At 32.3% G+C, this 21,166-nt stretch overlaps 1 protein-coding gene across 1 annotated transcript in view; it reads left to right on the top strand.

Annotated features, from left to right (window-relative positions):
• The window catches only part of LOC136990717 (fap1 adhesin-like), a 150,942-nt gene extending 130,198 nt beyond the window's left edge, over positions 1 to 20,744 (top strand). The window contains exons 44-50 of the mRNA XM_067289137.1: positions 505 to 555; positions 11,905 to 11,964; positions 13,423 to 13,473; positions 14,097 to 14,147; positions 19,586 to 19,636; positions 19,702 to 19,749; positions 20,622 to 20,744. Of these exons, the coding sequence (XP_067145238.1) occupies positions 505 to 555; positions 11,905 to 11,964; positions 13,423 to 13,473; positions 14,097 to 14,147; positions 19,586 to 19,636; positions 19,702 to 19,749; positions 20,622 to 20,689 (380 nt within the window). The 3' untranslated portion in view covers positions 20,690 to 20,744. The remainder of the gene's footprint in view (positions 1 to 504; positions 556 to 11,904; positions 11,965 to 13,422; positions 13,474 to 14,096; positions 14,148 to 19,585; positions 19,637 to 19,701; positions 19,750 to 20,621) is intronic.
• Positions 20,745 to 21,166: the final 422 nt, after the last annotated feature.

Here is a 21,166-nt window from a genome sequence, read left to right as displayed (position 1 = left end):
ACATAATTTTTTTATGCTTACAATATATAATTTCTGTTGGCTTTGTCACACGTGTATATGGCATAATTTACAATTTTGAAACAATGTGTTTTACAATAAAGAATAGGGATCTTAAGAGACTAAATAATTTCAAGTACTGGTATTTCTTATATGTATGAGGTTAAAAACTGAAATTGTTTTTGAACAATAGATATTTTCCTGGGTGTGCCGGAAATCCATTGTTTCTAATATAAAGTATTCACAGGACAACAGATGAATTTTGGCAGCCCGAGCAATCCGTTAAAACAAGATTTTACTGTATTTTCAAATTGGTTTTTTGACATACATGAATGAAATGCATTAAAAAATACCTTTATATGTTTCTACATCTTTAGAACTCTGTGTTGTAAAGATTTTTTTTAACATTGAAATTAATAAGATACTTTTAATTTTAATAAACATCCTTCAAATGTGCATGCTTCATTTAATACTAATATATTTATTATTTTTTTTTTTTTAAAATAGTTGTCGAACAGTTAGTTGATTCTGTAGAACAGGAAGAAACTCAAACTGATGGTGAGTCCTTTGATTTGTTCACCATTATTTAATTATAGTTCTTTTTATTTGCTTGTTATTAACATACTGTCTGTCTTTCCATATAAAATTTTGTAACTGAATTTTCATCCACTTCCTAATTTCTGGTTTTGATGAAAGTTTGTACACATATGTATTACCAACAACAATACATTTTTTTAGAGTTTTCAAACAAATCTAACAATTAGCAAAAAATTTAGTGAAAAATTAAAATTTGTGACTAGAATCTGATAACAGATATTGCTACACATAACTTAATAGATTACAAGTACCCTTTATGTCACGCAAAAGCGGCAAGCTCTTGCTTCTCTTTAGTGTGCTGTATACCTAAAATCTTGTAACTCAATTTTTCACCCACTTCTCAATTAAATACTACACCGAAAAAAATTTTGATAATTCATTGTTACACATATAAAACTAAAATGTAGAAAATAAATAAAAAAGTAAAAAATTTTAAAGAAATGCTTTTTATTCACATAAATACACTAAAAAGTAAAAAATTAAAGCATGGACTCTCACTCGTGTTTAGAAATATTCTTAGTGGCGTGCTGTCCGTGGAAGTTGTGGAAGCACTACTTCCCTTGTATTTTCTAAAATATAAGTACATAATGTGCAATTATTTTCATATTTTAATGTACTTTGAATTAATTAAAATTAATATTTTATTATAATCACATTATGTATCTTATTACAAATTTCTATATACTACATGTGAAAGAAATGATAAGATTGCTATTGTATATTCGAATATAAATCCGTATATGCATGTTCCCAATGGAAGCACTGTGTTGTCGAATACGGGATAGCTTCTGCAGGGAAAACATTTGAATGGTATAAGGCAGCCAGATTACGGGCATTCGTGCATGCACTTTACAGAGCACCAACCTCGTACGGTTTAGCTTGTAGATGCTATATACCAAAATATTGTTTAACGCTTTCGATGATTCTATCCGGGGTTGGCACAGCTTCTCTATCATCAAATGTTACCCTATGCCACTGTTAGTTACATTTTCAATTAACTTAAGGTTTTCCACAATCATCCCATGTGTGATATGTATAAAACAGCACCCCAGATCAGGATGTTCTGACTCCTGTGAATTCAATTAAGACAGAGGAGCCCATGTTCTGGTGTGCAAGAGATTGCATATGGGAAACTTGTGGGGTAAGCGGATGGAAGAGGGATAAGAGAGACATAATATCTGGAAGTGATTCACTCCATTACCAAGTTAACATAAAACAAAAAAGATTTATTTAAGCATGAGCAATTATTGATGTACACTACAGAATGGATAGAAACTACATCTAGCATAGAACAATTGATGGTTTCTACATAATACTACAATTAACATAACCTATCAAAGAATATTACAATATCAATCATTTACAATTGAGCTACTATATCAATGTGTCTACTTCCATTAGAGAGAGAGTTTACAATTGGTTTTCACTAGGAGATAAATGATACCTTTATAGAAGTAGAGTGATCTCCCACTAATTATCAGTTAAAGTCCTTGAATATAAAAATGTCTTTGTCGTCTTTCCTCTTGGATACAGGTCCTCAGAAGATAATGCTTGTAAAAAGCACTATCAACAATTCTGGTGATATACAGGCACAATTTGGAGAGTTGAGGTGGTGGAGAATTGGGAGAACAAACTCAAATTCTAACTCAACTCAGACTTGAAATCTCCGACCTTCCTTCACCTTCTCCTGTTAGGGGCCGTCCATAAATTACGTAAGGTATTTTGGGGTGGGTGGGGGTCAAGGATTTCTTACTCGGGTAGGAGGGTAATAGATCTCGTCTTACGTAATATTCTTATTTTTTTATTTCGTCGAGTGGTGGAATTTTCAATTTGGCTTTAATTTGGCGGTTTCTATTAAGAACGCTTGTTGTACTAACGCCATCAAGTGTGACATAATAGAGTAATAACGCTAGCAGACACATGTTTTTATCATGGGAGAAAGGCCGTGTAGTTGTCTCTCTCATTTGTTTTTTTTTTTTTTTTTTTTTTTTATTTATTTGAATAAGTGCATTACTCCTATGGGTGTATAACACTAAGAATACATAAACCAAAATACATGATACAAAGTAAACATAAATTAGTATTTGGTTTTTAGTAAAAACTAAAATGTAAAACTAGAAATTATGAAGAGTCTTATCTTCCATATTTTTTGAACATAATTGTAAAAAGCATCAAACAGTGGCTTCCGAACAAGCTTATCGAATGGATATGGCCACCCGAAACCAAGCGTAAAGATTTCTAATTTCAGAATAAGTCTATCTTGATCGTAAATTGGACAATAATAGATCAAATGATTGATGGTGTCTAGGTTTTCTGTGGAGCAAAAGCAAGAGGCAGTTTCTGCCCAGTTATACATGCTCAGTAAGTAGTTGAGCAGTAGCAAGCGTTAAATCTCTAAGTAGTGATGAGAAGCTGCATTCGACACTAGGAAAATCAAGTTTTCTGAAGTTATTCTACCAGTTTTACTACTCAACTATTGTTGATTCTATTTTTGCATAGCGTTGTAATAAATATAATTTTTAAGGCTGCTGCGAGAGAGAGGGATGTGAGTGTATTCCTTTGCAGCTGACTTAGCCTCAAAGTCGGCTTTTTCATTTCCTAGTATGCCAGTATGGCCACAAACAAACATAAAAGTTATTATATTTACAAGATTTTTAATATGGTGCTGGATATATGTGATTTTATTGCTATTGCAATTGGGATTTAATAGATCTTTTAAGACAGACTGAGAATCACTATAAATGTTGATAGAGTTTTGTTTGCTAGTGAAGTGGCCCACTGAACAGCTTGGCAGACAGCATCTTCTTCAGCTTGATATGTGGGGGTATCTGTACCTTCTAACATATTTTGGGCAAAATATGTCAGTTTGGAGGAAAATACAGATACTTGAGCAGACATGAAGGGGGTTTTTGGACCTATCTGTGTAGATGTTAATGTCTGCATGGTTATCCATGGAGCAAGCAGATGACACCAAATGTACCCTGGGGATAACCTTATTTACAGGGTGATGATCAGAGATAGGGTAATTGCAATATGGTAGCATTTGAACAGCCGTAGATAGGAGTAGAGACTGTTGTTGAGTCTTGATGTTTGTAGTTCTGATGTAGTAGTTTAGAACCTTTTCTACAATACATAGTGGCAAAGGAAGGAGCTCCGCTAGTATCAGAGGGGCATTAGTACAAACAGTTCTGCAGCACTTTGAAATTCTGATGGCAAACTGTCCTTGAAGAGAGAGTAATTTACTTGGTACTGAATTTTTACTAGTTACATGACCCCAGCTAAAGGCCGCGTAAAGTAGCATTGGTTGTATTGCCCCATTATATAGAGTTTTATAAGCTTTACGATTTAGTCCCACGGTGCACCTAGCACATTTTAGCAGCATTTAGTTTATTTTCTTGGCCTTAGCCAAGATGTAATTAATATGGCAACGGAATGTGGTTTCTATTCTCTCTTGTTTTATTTTGTATGAAGTTTCTGTTTACACGTGCACTAGCTGGTCGCTCTGTCAAAGTTTTTTGCGTCCTTTTGTGAAAATTAAAATTAATATAAAAATGAATATTATGACGTCGATTAATGATGATAATAAAAAGATTGTTAGTAATTAAAAAATAAAGTTCTTAAACTAAATTGTTCATTCGAATTCATTAAATTTTTATATTTTTAAATTTGTTCACATAAAGTCTTTTATAAATACAGTAGAGCGTCGAAAAGTGGAACCAATTGGGGACTGGGGTCCTTCCAGTTAATGATTTGTTCCAGTTTCCGACTTTGTACGAAAAAATACATTAACCTGTCCGATGTTCAAATTTTTCTCCGTTGCGTATCACTTCCTGTTGAATTTTTCTCCGTTGCGTGTCGCTTCGTGTTGAATTTTCGTCGATTTTAAGCCTAACGAAAATTTTTATAATAATCATCGAGGCTATCGTATCGTTAAAAATTATTTCTGCATTTTATACAAACAAAATAAATATATTAAAGAATATAAAAAACATGAAAATTATACTTTAGAAGTAAATTTAGTATCAAAATCATTCGATTCAGCACGACACAGTCCGACTGAAAATCGTTCCACTTTCCGGCCATTCCACTTACCGACGTTCCACTTATCGACGCTCTACTGTAATAGTACATATTAATTAACTAATTAATAATTATATATTTTGGACCTAAGGTTTTCAGGGTTTCATTAAAAAAATTTATTTTTGTTAAAATCTTTCTATAAAATATATGCCTAAAATATTACGTAAGATAGGGAAGGGGAGGGGGGATCAAAGAAAATATTACGGTTTCTTACACAGGGGTGGGTGGGTGTCTAGAATGACCGAAATCACCCTTACATAATTTATGGACGGCCCCTTATATCACTTTTCTTTCCCATGTCTCTGAACATATCCAATTTTACCAAATTTGGGTAGAAGTGAGATTATTATCCAATCTCTGATTTATTTTCAAACTTTACTGGGTAAGTAGTCATCCCAGGAAGATATGTCATTCAGAAAGGAAGCATTATAAAGAGATAAAATTTCATGAACTTCTCTGTTGACTTCCAAGATTTTTAGCTTTGTTTAACTTTTCAATTTAATTCAAATATAAATTTTATAAATGATAGCCTGGGATCTCGCACGTGTTTTTTTTGTCATATAATACCAAGAGTACTGCGAAAGACAAAAAAAATTTTGTTTTTACTTTTTAGTGCATTTACATGTATAAAAAGTGTTTTTATAAAACTTTTTAAAATATTCTTTTTTACTTACAATAAAAATACCATAAATGGTGAAAAAGGAGGACAACATGCAGTTTTTTCTTTGTAAAAGTCTTATTTATATTTTTATTAAATGTAAATAGTGCCGGCCACATACGTATATTGGATTTTTACTTAATATTTAGATAAATTTTTAAAATATTCTAAATAACTTGTTTATTATTGCAAGAAACATTCTTAAAAGTTAATAGTGTAAATTATTTAAAAATTTTCACTCAAAATTTGATATCTTTTAGAAAACTAAGAAAATTTACAGAAAAATTTTTTAAACGAGACAGTACATTAGGAGTCATGACAGTGACTCCCAGCCAAGTAAAAAAGTCAGTGACTGGCTATATATACAGGAATCAGAGTTGCTGATTTTTGGGGTTTGATTTCTCCGCTCCCAAACACCCAAAGTAATTCCAAATATCTGTTTGAAAGAAAATTGTTTTCTTAGGTAGTGTGCAAAATTTCAAGATTTTCTATAAAGCAGTTGCCAAAATATAAGCAATTGAAAAGTGCAAAAATTGCCAAAAAAAAAAAAAAAGCTGTATTTTCTTCTTTTCCTTCATCCAGCACTGCAGATGCCAGTAGAGAAAAAAACCACCAGTTGTAGAAAACTCAAATTTTAAACTTAAGCCTTTCTGGTTATTGGTGAAGTGCTGGCCAAACTTCCAGGATGATAGGTCAAGCTTCACAGGAGTTTTCGCATAGAGCTGATTCACTTTTACAGCTTAATTTTATACTTATAAGGATAAAACTATGTGGAAACAAGTGAATTTTGTTCAAAATGTTACTCAGAATAACAAAAGCTTAAATTGATGTAAATTTAAACTTCTTACGTCGATTTTTCTAAACAGTGTATCGAAAGCATTGGTCGGCACTGACCAAAATGAATATTGAAAGTGTTCGGTCGGCAGTGCATTTGGTTGACGACGTGTTCGTTCGACACTTGACGACCAATCATCTGTCTTGATATAAAATAATACAATTACTAAACAAAAACAATTGATATCCAAACAAAAACATCCGACACGTAAAAAAATTTTTTCAAGTAAAAATTTATGACAATTTAGACAACAGTCAATTTTGCTTAGCAGTTTTTCTTTGGTAAAGATAAGGTTGTTGCTCGGAAGCAATACCCACAAGATTTTACCCATATGATTGCTTTCGACAAAAATCACTCAACAGATAATAAGTTAACCTGAAGATGTCCAATAGATTTGGCCAAAAACGTTAGTTACGTTTTAATAAATTTTTCTCGGCAACAGTGTTCCCTACTGTGGCGACTTTTAGAAGAACGTAGTGACGTATCGGTGACAGCAGACAAATCAGCTAAAAGTAGCAACTTTTGAAATTTTTTATTTATTTTTTGAGAAATTTAAATAAGGAAAAAAAAGCTAAATTTTTTGAGAAATTAAAATTAAAATTTAGCAGATTTTTCTCTACTTTATAGCACTCTCTGGTGACGACTAATATTATTACAATATACAAAACTGTATTTCTAGATTTTCTACAGTGAAATCTTAGAGGTAACATTTTGAAACAAAAATAAATCTGCCAGGGGATATTTTTAAAATTGCTAAATTGAAAACATGGTAACTCCCGAATAAAATCTTAGTCCCGAGGTTATAAAAGGTGTGCAGAAATTCTATGACATCACGTTTTGCTTTTTAGTGGTAGCATTTGTGGTATATGCCTCGCGGTAAGTGGCTGCTTAGGGCCCGGGAACACAAAAGGACCCCGAAGGAGCCCCCAAGGTCTTTAAAATGCTACTAAAAAAAGGGATTGAGAAAATGCAGAAGATATAGATAGTCCAGAAAGATTCTTCGATATAGACATCGAAGTAATAAATGATATAGCTTTATGGCCAACAAAATTAACAGATGCTATTATTGACCATATTCTTAAAAACAAACCAAAAAGTATTAGGAATATACAGAATTTCAAATCAGTGTGTAAAGACAGAGATGAAGTGTATTACAAAGGACTTTCTTATGATCATTTTTACAGAAAGAAATCAAATAGAATTATGGAAAAGAGAGATTGGCTGATATTTTCAGAAAGAAGCAAAAATATTTACTGCTACTGTTGCAAACTCTTTTAAATCAAAGTGTAAAATAATAACTGGTTTGCAAAATTGGAGATTAATTACAGTTATTTTATCGGATCACAAAGTTTCAAAAGAGCACATATCAGCCAGGTGTACTACATGTAATAAATTAAAAAACATTTAATCGAGTTTTTTACAAAACAAATTATACAAAAAAGTAATATTTATAGATATTTGCAATTCAGGAATGTAAAGAAATCTTTGAAAGTGTAATTATACACCGTCATAATTTTATCTTAGAGAAATCCAGTTTGATTGTGGTCGAACTCAAATTTCTTTAAGTTGTCTCGGGAAACTAAAGAGACAAGATTTATATACTAATAACTCGCTAAGTAAGGACAACAATAATGTCGAGACGACACAACGCCAGAGGGGGGATCGAGAACAAACGACAACTCTATTTCTTCGTTCCGTGTTTTTGTCGCCGGGGACGAAGAAAACGGATTGTTCGTCGTTACGTAGGGACGTGTCACCGAAGTTTTTCGAGTGGCAGAATTTGAAGAAAAAACAAACCATGTCAGTTTATTTTTAATCAAATGCAGAATCCACACGTTAAAGCTTATTTATTATTTTTTAAATTTATATTACCTTTATTCAACAAGTTTACCCACGAGAGCACCGATTAATGATTTATGTAATACCGACAATGAATTATTTATTTTCAAATGTCTAGTTTTACCAAAAAGCAATGAGTGAAGCATTTAAAAGACTTCCAATTGCAAACCATTTTTTATGAAAATTTAGATTTTTTTGAATAAAAAAAATATTTTTAAAGCCAATAAAGTATGCAATTTAAAACCAATTACTGAAATTATGAAAATTGACATTAATGACACACTTGAAAATGAATATACAAAAAAATTTAATTAATTTAAATAATAAGTTTAAATAATTAAACTTTTTAAAATAAAATAAGAGAGGCCGACAAAATACGAAAGCAACACCGATTGAGATCTGTTTTAAATCCTTTTTTCTTTTTTTCCTATTTTTGTTATATACGTATTATAATTATATTATTGTGCACATTGTTAACAATTCAATTATTTATTGTTAATTGTTTTAACACAACTATTGTGTGTACTGTACAACTTTTCTTGATTGTATCAATAAATTTGTTTTGCAATAAAGCCTTTCTACGAATTTGGAAATTTGTTGTTTATCGAGTAGCGACTTTTCAAAATATCCGTGGCAAAATCGGCGACATTTATTTACGAACGGTCGAGGACGCCGCTCGGCAACGTAACGTGTTGCGGTGTAACGTAATTATTGCTTTCTACATTTTGCCTACAAGTGCCATGCTTATCTTTACCAAAGAAAAACTGCTAAGAAAAATTTTGACCGTCGTCTAAATTATGAATTTTTACTTGCCAAAATTTTTTTACATACAAGTATATTCATCTTGTCCTTTAAACACCTTGGTAAATAGTCTTATGGTGAAGTTGACCTTTCTTTGGAATCTTCTTGTTTATCTTAATATATAAAACATAAACATCCCTCTGACAAGGCACAATTCAAAAAATATATATTTGCTAAAATATTTAATAAAGTGGCCAGGAACATTAAGTATAAACTTACAAAACTTATTATAAAAAAGTTTTAAAACAAGAAAAGTCAATTCTGCTGTAAGACTATTATTTCCTTAGGTGTGAAAAGGACAAGATAAAGACACTGTTATGTATTATGTCATTTGGAAAACTTTTTTTTTAATAAATTTTTTAAGTTTATACCTAATGTCCTGGCTATTTTATGAAGTATTTTAGCAAAGAGATTTTGTATTTTGTGTGTTTTGGATAATTGATAAATTTCAGAAGGAAGAGGAGTGTGATTGATTAAACTCTAGATAAAACTCTTAATTTGATACAATACTAGAAAAGTTTTAAAAATAAGTCTATGACATATAATAATTTTCTCAGTGAAAATTTGCCATTTTTTGTATGGTTGTATTTTTTTGGAATTGTATTCAAAATTTTAAAATTATCAACATCTTTATTAATAAATAAAGATATTTATTGGAATGTTTTAATGCATTTTTAGAATTTATAAAATTTTTTCAATATTAAAAAACAATTAAACACTTGAATTGGAGTTATGCAAACTCTATATACAGTCAAACCTGTTTTTATGCGGGGGATAGGGACCGCATTAAAAAAAGTCTCACATAGAAAATAACTCACGAATGGCTGTAAATAATAGTTTTCGCAACACAATTTAAAAAATATTTTTTATGCGGTCAACAGGGACCGCATAAAAAAGTCTCACATAGAAAATAACTCAAAACCGTAAGAAATAGAATTTATTGACAACAGATGTCAGCACTCGACTGCATCGTCTGGTCTATCGTCTGTTTTACATATTTTTGTCCAGGTGGTGTTTTGTTGACTTAAAAAGTAAATTATTTCATTTTTCGCATATTCATGCAATAATATTACTATAATAAGTGCATTTATGCTATAATAAGTTTATTTAGCTATAATAAGTCAACGTAAGATATGACGAATCGCACGAGACTAGTCGCCAACTATACCGCACAAATTAAAAATTCGCATTAAAAAAATCGCACAAATAAAAATCGCACATAAAAAGAGCGCATAAAAACAGGTTTGACTGTATATGAGAATAATTTATGCCCAAGACGTCACATGTCTTTTTCCAAATTTCATCTGATTTGTGAATATGAGAAGAGCCTAGAGTTAAGGCAGAAATATGATCTTACTGGTCTAAATGAATGTGATTCGGTTGGAAGCAACGTATAGAATGTTCCGTCGGGCAACATATCGATTTATTTGCAATTTATATAACTATGCTATAAAGTTTTTTAATATTTAATTGTTTTTGTAATATTCTTATGATACTTTTAAGTGGAATAACTCTCTTTGTAACAGGCTGGTGCCTTATACTAATAAATTTGATTTGAATTTGAATTTGAATTGAAGTTATGTCATCACATCATTTGCTTAAATAAAAAAAGAATTTTAATGTAAACAATATAGTAGCTTTGCTTGAAATTATTTCTGGTTTAGGATGAATAAAAATGTTGTATGTAAATTAAAGACAATTCGTGTTTTGGTAGAAGAACTTAAGAGAAATACCGTATATTTCCGCAGATAAGACGAGGTATAAATTTTTGTCAAAGTTTTATAGTTTTAGTGTATATCTGTCCTATAAGACGACCCCCAAACTATCGACGGCCTACGAATTTAGTTTATGTCGGCGATCGTCGTCCGAATAATAATACCGTATAGTGTGTACGGAATTACGTCCTATTCGTAAGTTTTCGAACGAACAAATTTTATTTTCCGCCTCGCTATTGTTGCAAACGTTCGCACCGATTCGGGCATTCGGGTAACGACCTCGACTATTCGCAAAAACGTCGTACGGGTTATTCTATTTTGTGGACGTGCCCTACTCTCTACTTGTAAATAATTACGGTTTGTCCATTTTTTATAATGGTTTTAATTTATATAAATTCCAATCTAATTTTTTTGTATCTGTCCTATAAGACGACCTCGGATTTTGGGGGCCTTTTTTTATGATTCGACTATCGTCTTATCTGCAGAAATATACAGTATTTATTTTTCAAAGAATAGCAACTGACACGTATATAAGTATTTATTCGTATAAATAATAATTTCTTATTACATAACTAAGAACAATTTTTTTTATAATTGCCACTCTTAGGCTCTTAATTGTCACGTGGCTTTTTTAGGAGATAAAAAAATTTCTTTTTAAAAGTTTTTTGGAAACTTTAGCTTTCATCTTAGAAACTTTTAATTAGTCAAACAATTGAACATTTATTTTTAACATTTAAAATCTCATTGTAATTTAAACATTTATCTGTAATGTGTTGAGTCATTCAAATGTATCGATTATCTTACAAACTTTAAAAAAATAATAATAAATAATAAAGAAAATGCATGTACATTCACAGACTCTGCATACTTTCAGCATCATTACAATGACATGTAGATACTTCTTTTGACTACTCATTATTATTTTTCCAGTACCACATTACATTCTTCTGGTTACCAATCACTCAAATCCATATCAGTAGTTGCTTTCTTACATTCACCAAGTCTTGTTTTTCTGTGTTTTCATACATTATCAGTAATTTTTAATATAATAGGGTACCTAATTCACTGTGCATTAGTTTTACTTCATGACATCCAATTACAAATGAAATAGAAAAAAGTAGTTTTGTTAATGAACTTTTTGTCAGAGTCTGTAAATGACAATGTATATTGTTGTTTATTTAGAGCTAGTCAAAATTTTGTCAACATATTAAATACAATCACCACGATATTACCGGTGTAGAATTCAATAAATAAATAAGTAATTACCTAAAATCGGCAATAATTCTCTTCAAATGTTAAAAAATGTTGTTATTGATATTGAGTAAACATATGAAGTGTTAAAATTAACATCTGCATCATAATGAATTTTTATTTAATTTCAGATTTATCCAAAGTTACCGTTAAAGAAGAGAGAGAGAATATTCGACGAGACGTCGATAACGGTACTAATTTTGTTTATTTTTTATCCTTTTACGTACATATTTTAAATTTGGAAAAAAATTTTAGTAGATAATTATCGCCATCTGTAGAATTCTCATTATATTTTCTTCTGCATTGAAAGTTTTTTAAATTTAGATGAAAAAATTCTAGAAGCTAACCTGATTATTTTAATTCAGATGTCTACAAAGGATATTTAATGGAAAATATCTATGAATTAGTCAATATTATATATTGATTTATAAAGTGTTTCCGAATTGCTGGATTTTTGGATTTATAATTGAAACCATTATATTCATAATATCAAATCATTGTGAATTTAGAGAAGTGAATTGGAGTTTTAGCAGTTTTTAACAAACTATCCCATATTAACCTTGTAATAAAAGAATATTTTGTTGGAAAAAAAACATTTATTTTTTTTAATTATATATAATTAAATCTATTTTCTGTAATCTTGTACTAGAATCACTTGTATTCAATCATCATATTTTTTGATTGAGACCATAACATAAGATTGAATGATAGCTCTATTTACCTAATGAGGCAGGTGTTTTTACTTTTATCTTCTTTAATATTGGAAAAAATATTTTACACAAAAAAGATATGAAATATGCACAAATAACTGTAAAATGCTATAAGTTTTTTTATAAAGAAAGCATCAGTATATTACATGAAAAATATCTGATTATTAATAAATGAAATGAAGACTTAATTAATTTTATTTAAAAAATGGAAAACTTCTGCAATTTTTTGGTACTCTTTTAAGAATACCAAAAGATAAATGCCAAGAAAGAATGTTTAATCTTAATTGATGTATATTTTGTTGCCAAACTTTCATACTTTAGTAGAAATTGCATCGGATCCTATATATCGGGTGGCCAACAAGTCGATCGCGATCGACCGGTCGATCGCCAAGCCAATTTTGGTCGATCGCTAGTGATGTCTTGACTTAATGTATTATATTTGTAACCGAACGCAACTGTGTGCATGAAGTTTTGACTCGAGTCACAAGCAGTGAGTGCACTTCGTACTGAAACAGTGTATAAACATAGTATGTATTTCACACTTTCCCCTCCCCACTTAGACTATGCCTATGATAACAAGTCGATCGCGACACATTTTTACGATAAAAAGTAGATCTTATGTGCACAAAAGTTGGCCACTCCTGCTATATATCGTAGATCGGTTTGATTCCGTAAGTATATTTAGCAGCAACGGGAACTAAAATGCTTAAAATAGAAATTTTGTTCTTAAGTGTACGTAGAATGGTCGTTCGAGATCGTTCGCTAGAGTTTACGTTATTTATATCGACAAAGTAGTTAGCCGTTAATGCTCGTGTAGTAACTAACATTTTTCTATTATATACATAAATATTTTTAAAAAATTATAAAAATATAGCTCTATACAATTATCAAATACATTTATTTTGACGTACGACACTGAAACGACGATTATTTTCGCAGTCGTCGAACGCGTCGTCGATACGGTGGATAGAAAATTAATTGCGGCAAAAGGTAATTTTTGAAAGTTTTGGTGTTGTTAAATTAATTATAACGTAATTTGTTTTTTGAAAAGTGTATAAAATTTTCTATAACAAATGTAAACATTTGAAATATTTTGGCTAAATATTGGCTAAGTTTTACTAAGTTTGGCCTAAAAGTTGTCTATCTTTGTATGCTGATAGTGATATGTTGGCTTGTATAAATAATAATTAGAATGTCAAATGAAGATGAGGTTTATATTTTATCAAAAATTTATTTTAAAACTGTTAGTAAAAACAGAAGTAGATGAAAATTTGTAAATATTCAATAAGAATGACATTTTACTATTAATGTTACATAAGTTTGTCTTTTATAAATGCGTCAGTTTATACAATATAAACTTTTTTTGTTATTTTGTAAAAATCTTCACTAGAAAAATAGGTAAAAAATATAATTTTCATAAACATAACATTGTTACTTAAGCTATTTTTTTTTTATTTATTGCTAAATAAATTTGCAAAAGCACTTCGTTGTTCGTTATCCTAAAATACTGAAAATATTCTTTCATTATAATAAAATATAATAGAATATATTTCAAAACACTAGTTTCTGCCCCATATATTTCACTCTGAAATTTATTATGAATTGTGTTTCAGTGATAGAGAAACTTATACTGTCCGTGGAAAATCGAGAAGCTTCTTTCAAAGGTAAGAAATAAAATTTCTTAATTAAATTTGAAACCAATTTCATTAAAAATTACAGGAAATTATGTGATTAACAAATCGAGGTGACCAATAAATGATCGGCTATGGCTTTGTAAACGTAAAATGCATTTACGACTTACCTAATAAAGTGTGGGAAAGACTAAAAATGTACGACGCTCGTTTCGTTTTTTCGCACTTTTGCCATGGCGCCGTCGTACTCGTGGTAAGATTATCGGAAATCGGCCGAGGAATGCTCAAACACTATTAAAAAATTTGCAAAACACCATTGTTTTGTTACAAAGGAAAGCTAAGCCTAAAACTTTGGCTTTTAACAGGGATTAGCTTTTAATGTCAGAAATCTGTACATAGGGGATAAAAAGTTGGGAGAAAATATTTTTAATAAGCAAGAGTTGCAAAATTAAAATGACTGAAAATTTTCTTTAAAAGTTATCCAATTAACAAGAAGTTGCAGGATCTGGCAACTTGCTACGTGTGCATTCCAAACTGTCAATAATTGTTGAAAATAGTTACCTTATAGTTGGAGCTAGCGTCTTCAACTCTCCTCAAATGGACATTCTTGATATAGTCTATCGCAACACGAACGGCAGGAATTTGAAATAAAGGAAACTCTGCCACAAGATTTCGAAATTTGTTTGTTACACGACATCGTAATAAATCCCAGACATTTGTGTACCAAATTTGCCGGGGATCATCAATTGCTTCGTATAGCTAAAAGTTCATTATAGGAATTATTGAAATTTCCTGTGTAAAGCCTATTTTATTTGATTGAATTGATTTGAAAAGTTAAATTTGTGAGATAGTTTAAACAAATAATAAACAGAAAAATTCAATTCAAATGAATAAATTTTCTTTTGTATAAAATAGATTAAATTTTACAACAAATTTATATAGTATTAATTAAAATAAATCAAAAATGTTTTGAATTGTTTACAGATACACAAAATATAAAGTGTTCTTAGTGTGTTGTTACGAATAAGACGTACTGTAATCTGTTCTATGAAAATTCCAATCCAAAGACATTTTTTATATTTCATTTATTAATGAAACTAATTTTAATTTTTCACACCATGTAAAAATTCCATAATGTTACACAATCAAAAGATGGTGAGAGAATAAAATCTCTAAAATAATAAAACTGAAAGGTTTGATGTCTGAAATAATAAAATTTAATTCACTGGAGTTATTTTTCTTTGATGTGTATAAATTTAAAAGATATAAAACAATTTAAACTGCTGAGTGCTTTGTGATATTTTCTTTACAAATACTTCACAAATCACAATTCTACTGAAGTTTCCTATATAATACATACTGTATTGCAAGTAATTATAAGTTGTATATTAGTTTTTCCTTGGTGTAAGACGATAGTAATAGTTGAATTGGTTAATTCCCAAAATATTTATTATTTTACATTATGCTTGAAAAGAAATTAGTTTCGTTTAACTGATCGGAATCTAATAAAAGCAAAAATGCCATTTGACATTTTTTTCTTTTTGTTAGATGCAAAAATGCACTTATTACATCAAAAAATGGCATCTTTCCTTATGCCATTCTGTAGCAAAAATCTAATTGCTTTTGAAAGTTGTGTTTTCATTTGTCTGTGTGAATGCATCCAACGATATTGCTCTTACAGATCAACAGACAGATCCATTATTATTTTATGGCAAATAGTTTATATATCAAATCTCAAAACTGAAATATCTTCAAGTATATTTTCTTAAAATGGAAAATTGAGTTTGTAACAAGAATACAAATTTGGAAATTGAATGAAACAGTTTTGAGCAGAATGAAATACAGGCCTGCCAGTTTTATAAAAGTTTACTTTATGCCACTTTGCTTCCGCGAAAAGACCTATATTTTTTTGTTAACCGAAAGAAACTTTTTGTAAAACCCAAAAAGGATTTTTGCATTTGTTTTACGCCTATTTTAGAGGCACGGTACCCCCGGGTGGCGAAGCGTCTTGGGAGCTACGTCGGGCGGCGAAGGACCGCGACTTTACACGGTGTTTGACGGCATGCTAGACAAGCTAAAATGATAAAAATGGAAAATCTATTGCTTTGAATGGTGAGATGAGGGCAGTTTCATAACTTAAAGATTACTTACCAGAGAGAGTATATCTGTTTTAGTTTCATTAACTATGTTGTACTTACATTCCTACTTTATATACATGTGTATCTATAAACAAACAACATCGCTAAACCTGATATACTATAAAGCTAGACACCAACCAATGCTAAATTCTATTGGGCTAGACACAGCTATGTTACTAAATATAGGTTGAGTGCCTCGAGAGATGTTTACGGGACGTGGGCGCTGGATGCGTCCCCGACCGGCATTGTAACCGTCGTCGGTTATAACTAAGGCCCGGATTTTTGGGTGCCGTACCCACTCGATTTTTGAAAGGGGCAGAGTGTACAAATACAAACTAAGTTGGTTTTACTGCAGTAGGCCCACTCATTGCCAAATTGTTTAGCATCCAAATGCACCCAAATCACAAACCTCCCCCAAAACAGTGATTAGCACCCAAACTATATATTTTGCACCCAGCTTTGCACCCGTTGTTGGAGACAATCCTGTAGTTTTCCCTTTTTTACATTTGCAAAGAATATGTTGACAATTATCACTCTTTTTGGTGGTTTTTATTCATTCACTCGAGGAGGAAAACAAATTTGTTAAACCAGACCGCGTATACTGAGGAAAAAATACGATAATTAGCTTACTTTCTTCTTTTGTTGAGAGAAAAGGGGTAAAGCGGAATTTTCTGGACTAAACAACTAAGCCTTAGGGTTGTTTTAAGAATGTAAACAGATTCACTGAAAAATCTGCAACATCGTTCTTTTCTTAGAAAAGAAAACACATCTATAAAATTCTGTATTGAGGTCACTTTACCCTGACTTGCAAGCAAAACAGTTCCAATTTCCTTTGTTCGGTGTCGGCGACATTAGAAAATGGCAAAATTGTCCACATCTACACCGAACATTTTAGCAAATAAGTTTAAAGACGAAGGCGTATGCACAGATGGAAAAGTTCTTCACTGTTCCATTTGCAATTATGTGATTTCGGTTGATGCGAAACACCAAGCAACGAAAATCGGGCGACACACAAGTTTGGAAAAGCATAGAGAAGGCAAACAAAAAAGGAGGAATTTCGAGCATATATTTATGGAGGCACCTGGACGTTGTTGGAGACAATCCCGTAGTGTTTATACCGGAAGAAACAACGGATTCCACAAAACTGTACGTGCCGAACATTCTCGTTGCACTACTGACCAGGTGCTACATACAACCAATGTCGTTCGAAACGTACCAACTTGAAAATACGAATTCAGCGAACTCTAATATCTGGTCATCTGTTGGGGGTCTTGGATAAACAGTGTGGTATTCTACTGCGAGAACTTCAAGAAAATTAACGCGTTTATCAACGAATTTCCTCCCGGCGATTCTGCGGCCATCGACGATGTCGAGAAACTGGTCGTTGATGGAGTAGTGACCACAGAGCTCTATTCCGTGCATTTGTACAAGTTATTGGTGGATAAAATCGACGAGCTGGAAAGACGTGGAACCAAAATGCGGGATCGGTGGAATGTTGTAAGTCAGGCGCTCGACGTATTGGACGGTTTTGCCCTGGACAAAATCAAATTTAGTTTATCAAAAAATCCTGATTTGAAAAATATTCCGGATTGCACCGAACTAGAATTCTGAGTAAAACCGAAACATGTCCTCTTACTCTCGGTGGACGTAAAAAATCTTTTTCCTTATATAAAGACATTCTGTCGTCCAAACGAGAAAACTTCACTTTTAAGAACATTGTAATTTACAACAGTAACCATTTCAATGCTCATCAATGTCTAAATTGCAATCAACAATTATGTAGTTTGTAAATATAGTACATTTTGTTGGTTTTTGTCTTAATAATACAGCATTTAAAAGCACCCAATCCATTCTAAAACTGCACCCAAAAATCCAGACCTTAGTTATAACGTAAGCTTATATATACTGGAAGAGGAAATCAAACTGGAGGTCCGGATAGCGTAACTGGCAATGCAACTGCACGGTAAGCAGGAGTTATGTGTATTTATCATATCATTCCTGCTTTTACTTTGTATTAGTAATATTTTAGGTTTTATGTTTAATTGGTACGATTCATTATGTCTACGTTGAGTCCAAAAACTTTATCCATATAAATAACTTCTTTCCCTTAAGGAAGATTTCATGGGAATGCTTCACTTTCAGATAGCAGGGAAATTCATATTCATAATTAAACAATTAGACTGTATCCATTGTAAAAATGAATTTTCCTCATTTGTTTGATTGCTTTGTAGTATCTTCTTTGTGCAGACTGACAGAACTTGATAGAGAACTTTAAATGTTTGACTGTATAAATTCTGTCATTAAAAATACGAAATGTTAACAAGAAATAAGCTTATGCAAAAAACTAAATAATTGTTAATATATAATTGGCTTGCTGTATGGTATCACAATGTGAATCTGTCTCTGTAAACCATATAATCTGGTAGACGTATCTCACAGCAAAATCTGGTTAGCAAATTGTTTTTATTTACGATAGACCAACATACGCATTTCGGGTTGGTATAATGTGATTGCAACCCCTCTTCAGTGCTAGTTTGTATAAAACGAAAATAGTATTACAGCTAAATTACATAACCAGCAGATATTATACTCACATACTTTCATACATATGTAATACACTTTCATATGTTCTCTGTACACCTCATCAAAAAAAAAAGTATTAAATGTGTGTGAATATTATTACCTGCTGGTTAATATGTTAAAAGGTGTTCAAGTATGAAAGTATGTGAGTATAATATTATCTGCTGGTTATGTAATTTAGCTGTAATACAATGTATACAATTTGTTTTTTTTTAGGGTACTGGTTTGGGTGAGGAAGGTTTGCCCTCCCAGCCACTAATTTAAACATAATTTTTGTGGTTTACATAGAGGTGAATTGTAAGTGTTTTTATACTGTTTTAAGGTATATCATTGTCATGTTTCTAATATATTTTCGTTTTATACGAACTAGCACCGAAGAGGGGTTGCAATCACATTATACCAACCCGAAATGCATATGTCGGTCTATCGTAAATAAAAGCAATTTGCTAACCAGATTTTGCCGAGATACGTCTACCAGATTATATGATTTACAGAGACGGATTGACATTGTAAATAATTGTTGTCAAAACGGTAATTATTTAGAAATCCAAATGTTACATCATCCAAAAATTGTAAACAAATTGTGTCTTATTATATCTTAATGAAAATGTACATTAAAAAGTCATTTTTCTTTCCTTTGTAGTTGTACATATCCAAATTGATAATGTATTTGTATTAATTCATTTTTATTAAAAAATAATTTTTAAACCTAATCAAAATTTTCAAATAACATTTGCCATTATTTTTCTTTAGATCGAGGTGGAAAGTCCGAAACAACAACAACAGAAATAGCAGCGACAGACGGTAATACATTTTAAATTTAGTCATTCCGACTTTCTTAATTTTTAATTCCACGGCTATTTTTTCAGCGTGGAAAGACACCGTTGGCTCCGTAGAAACGAGTTCGTCACTCCCAGGTAATTAGCGTTTAATATATTGGCATCTAGATATAAACATTTGCGTTTATCCATTCATTTTAACGAGAAAAACTTAAATTTACTCGTTAATAATTATTAAATCCGGACCGAACGTTTCGACCCGGTCGGTCGGTGGCACCGACGACGCACAAATTCAAAACGAGCGCACCGGCTTTATTTCGCCTTAACATTTTCGGATCGAGCACAAAAAAAGACGATAAAAGAAAATCCTTTAATTTTCTTTTATTGTTACTTATCGTTAACTTTGGAAAAAAACCGACTCGTTATCGGCATTTACATTTTACAATTATTATACAAGATGCGTACCAGAATTACGTACCATTTAGCCACAACTTCTAAACCGGTCGGTTCCAAAGAAAACTTTTGCCGTCACTTTCCGAGACGGGGATCGCGGGAAAATCGACGCCGAAAGTCCGTCGAGACGCTCGGCGTCTCTCCGACGTCGAAGCACGGCGCAAACCGGTTTTCGAGTCCTTCGGAACCGCCGGAAAACCGCACCGCCAAAAGATCTAGACAAATAACGCACGCCACAGAGCGGTAAAATAAATTCAAATCGTTTCTTTGGGCTTCCGTCGACGAGGATGCAGTCTAACAAATTAAAGACCGATCGCCGAACGGACGCGGTCCATCTGCCAAAGTCGCTCCAAATATATCCGAATCGAACGTTCTTATAAATCTTTACCTCCGGCACGGTCTACGACGTTAACGGCAAATTTTGTTTAGGAACGACGACGCAGAGAATCGACGACGGGCGGTCGGGCTTGCAACACACCGCATCTTTTCGGATAATCTACAAAGTTTCGTTTCGTGTAATTAAACATTAGGCTAACGATTGCAATTTGTTTCTCCAGACGTAGGATCTTCCCGAGAATCTTCGAAGACGACGGAGGAGGCATCCGATACCCGGAAGACGGAATGACGTAGTTGGTCCTTTGTATCTTTTATTATTTATAAAATAAAGATGGTTTTCTAAACGAGCGGAGTCGTTTACCGACGGAGGTGGACGTCCGAGCCTCAGTCGTCGATCTTTCCCATCCGTCGGTCCCTGTCCCGCGCCAGTTGCCGGGTCAAGTCGATCTGTTGTTGGAGCAGATCGATGTTTTGAACCCTTTTCATGTGTTGTCTCTCCGCGTCTCGCAGGACTCCCTCGTGTAACCTCGACCTTTCGTTCTGTTGACTGTAATGCACGTAACCCACGATTCCCAGAGAGACGGTGGCGCAAATTCCCAGAGTCACCTTGGACGCCGTCGACATTTTCCTTCCGCCGCGCGCCACCTGCCGTGGCGAAACTTCGATGGGACGGAATGGCGTTACGGCTTGTCGGTGGAGAAAATATGCCAATGATATTCTGTCTTCCGGTCTTAAATTCGGTGCATAAATTTTACGCCGACAAAAT

The sequence above is a fragment of the Centruroides vittatus genome, unplaced genomic scaffold (assembly GCF_030686945.1).
Source record: "Centruroides vittatus isolate TY-2023 unplaced genomic scaffold, ASM3068694v2 contig_134, whole genome shotgun sequence".
NCBI classification, from domain to species: domain Eukaryota; kingdom Metazoa; phylum Arthropoda; class Arachnida; order Scorpiones; family Buthidae; genus Centruroides; species Centruroides vittatus.
This window is presented reverse-complemented; position numbering and strand designations above follow the sequence as displayed.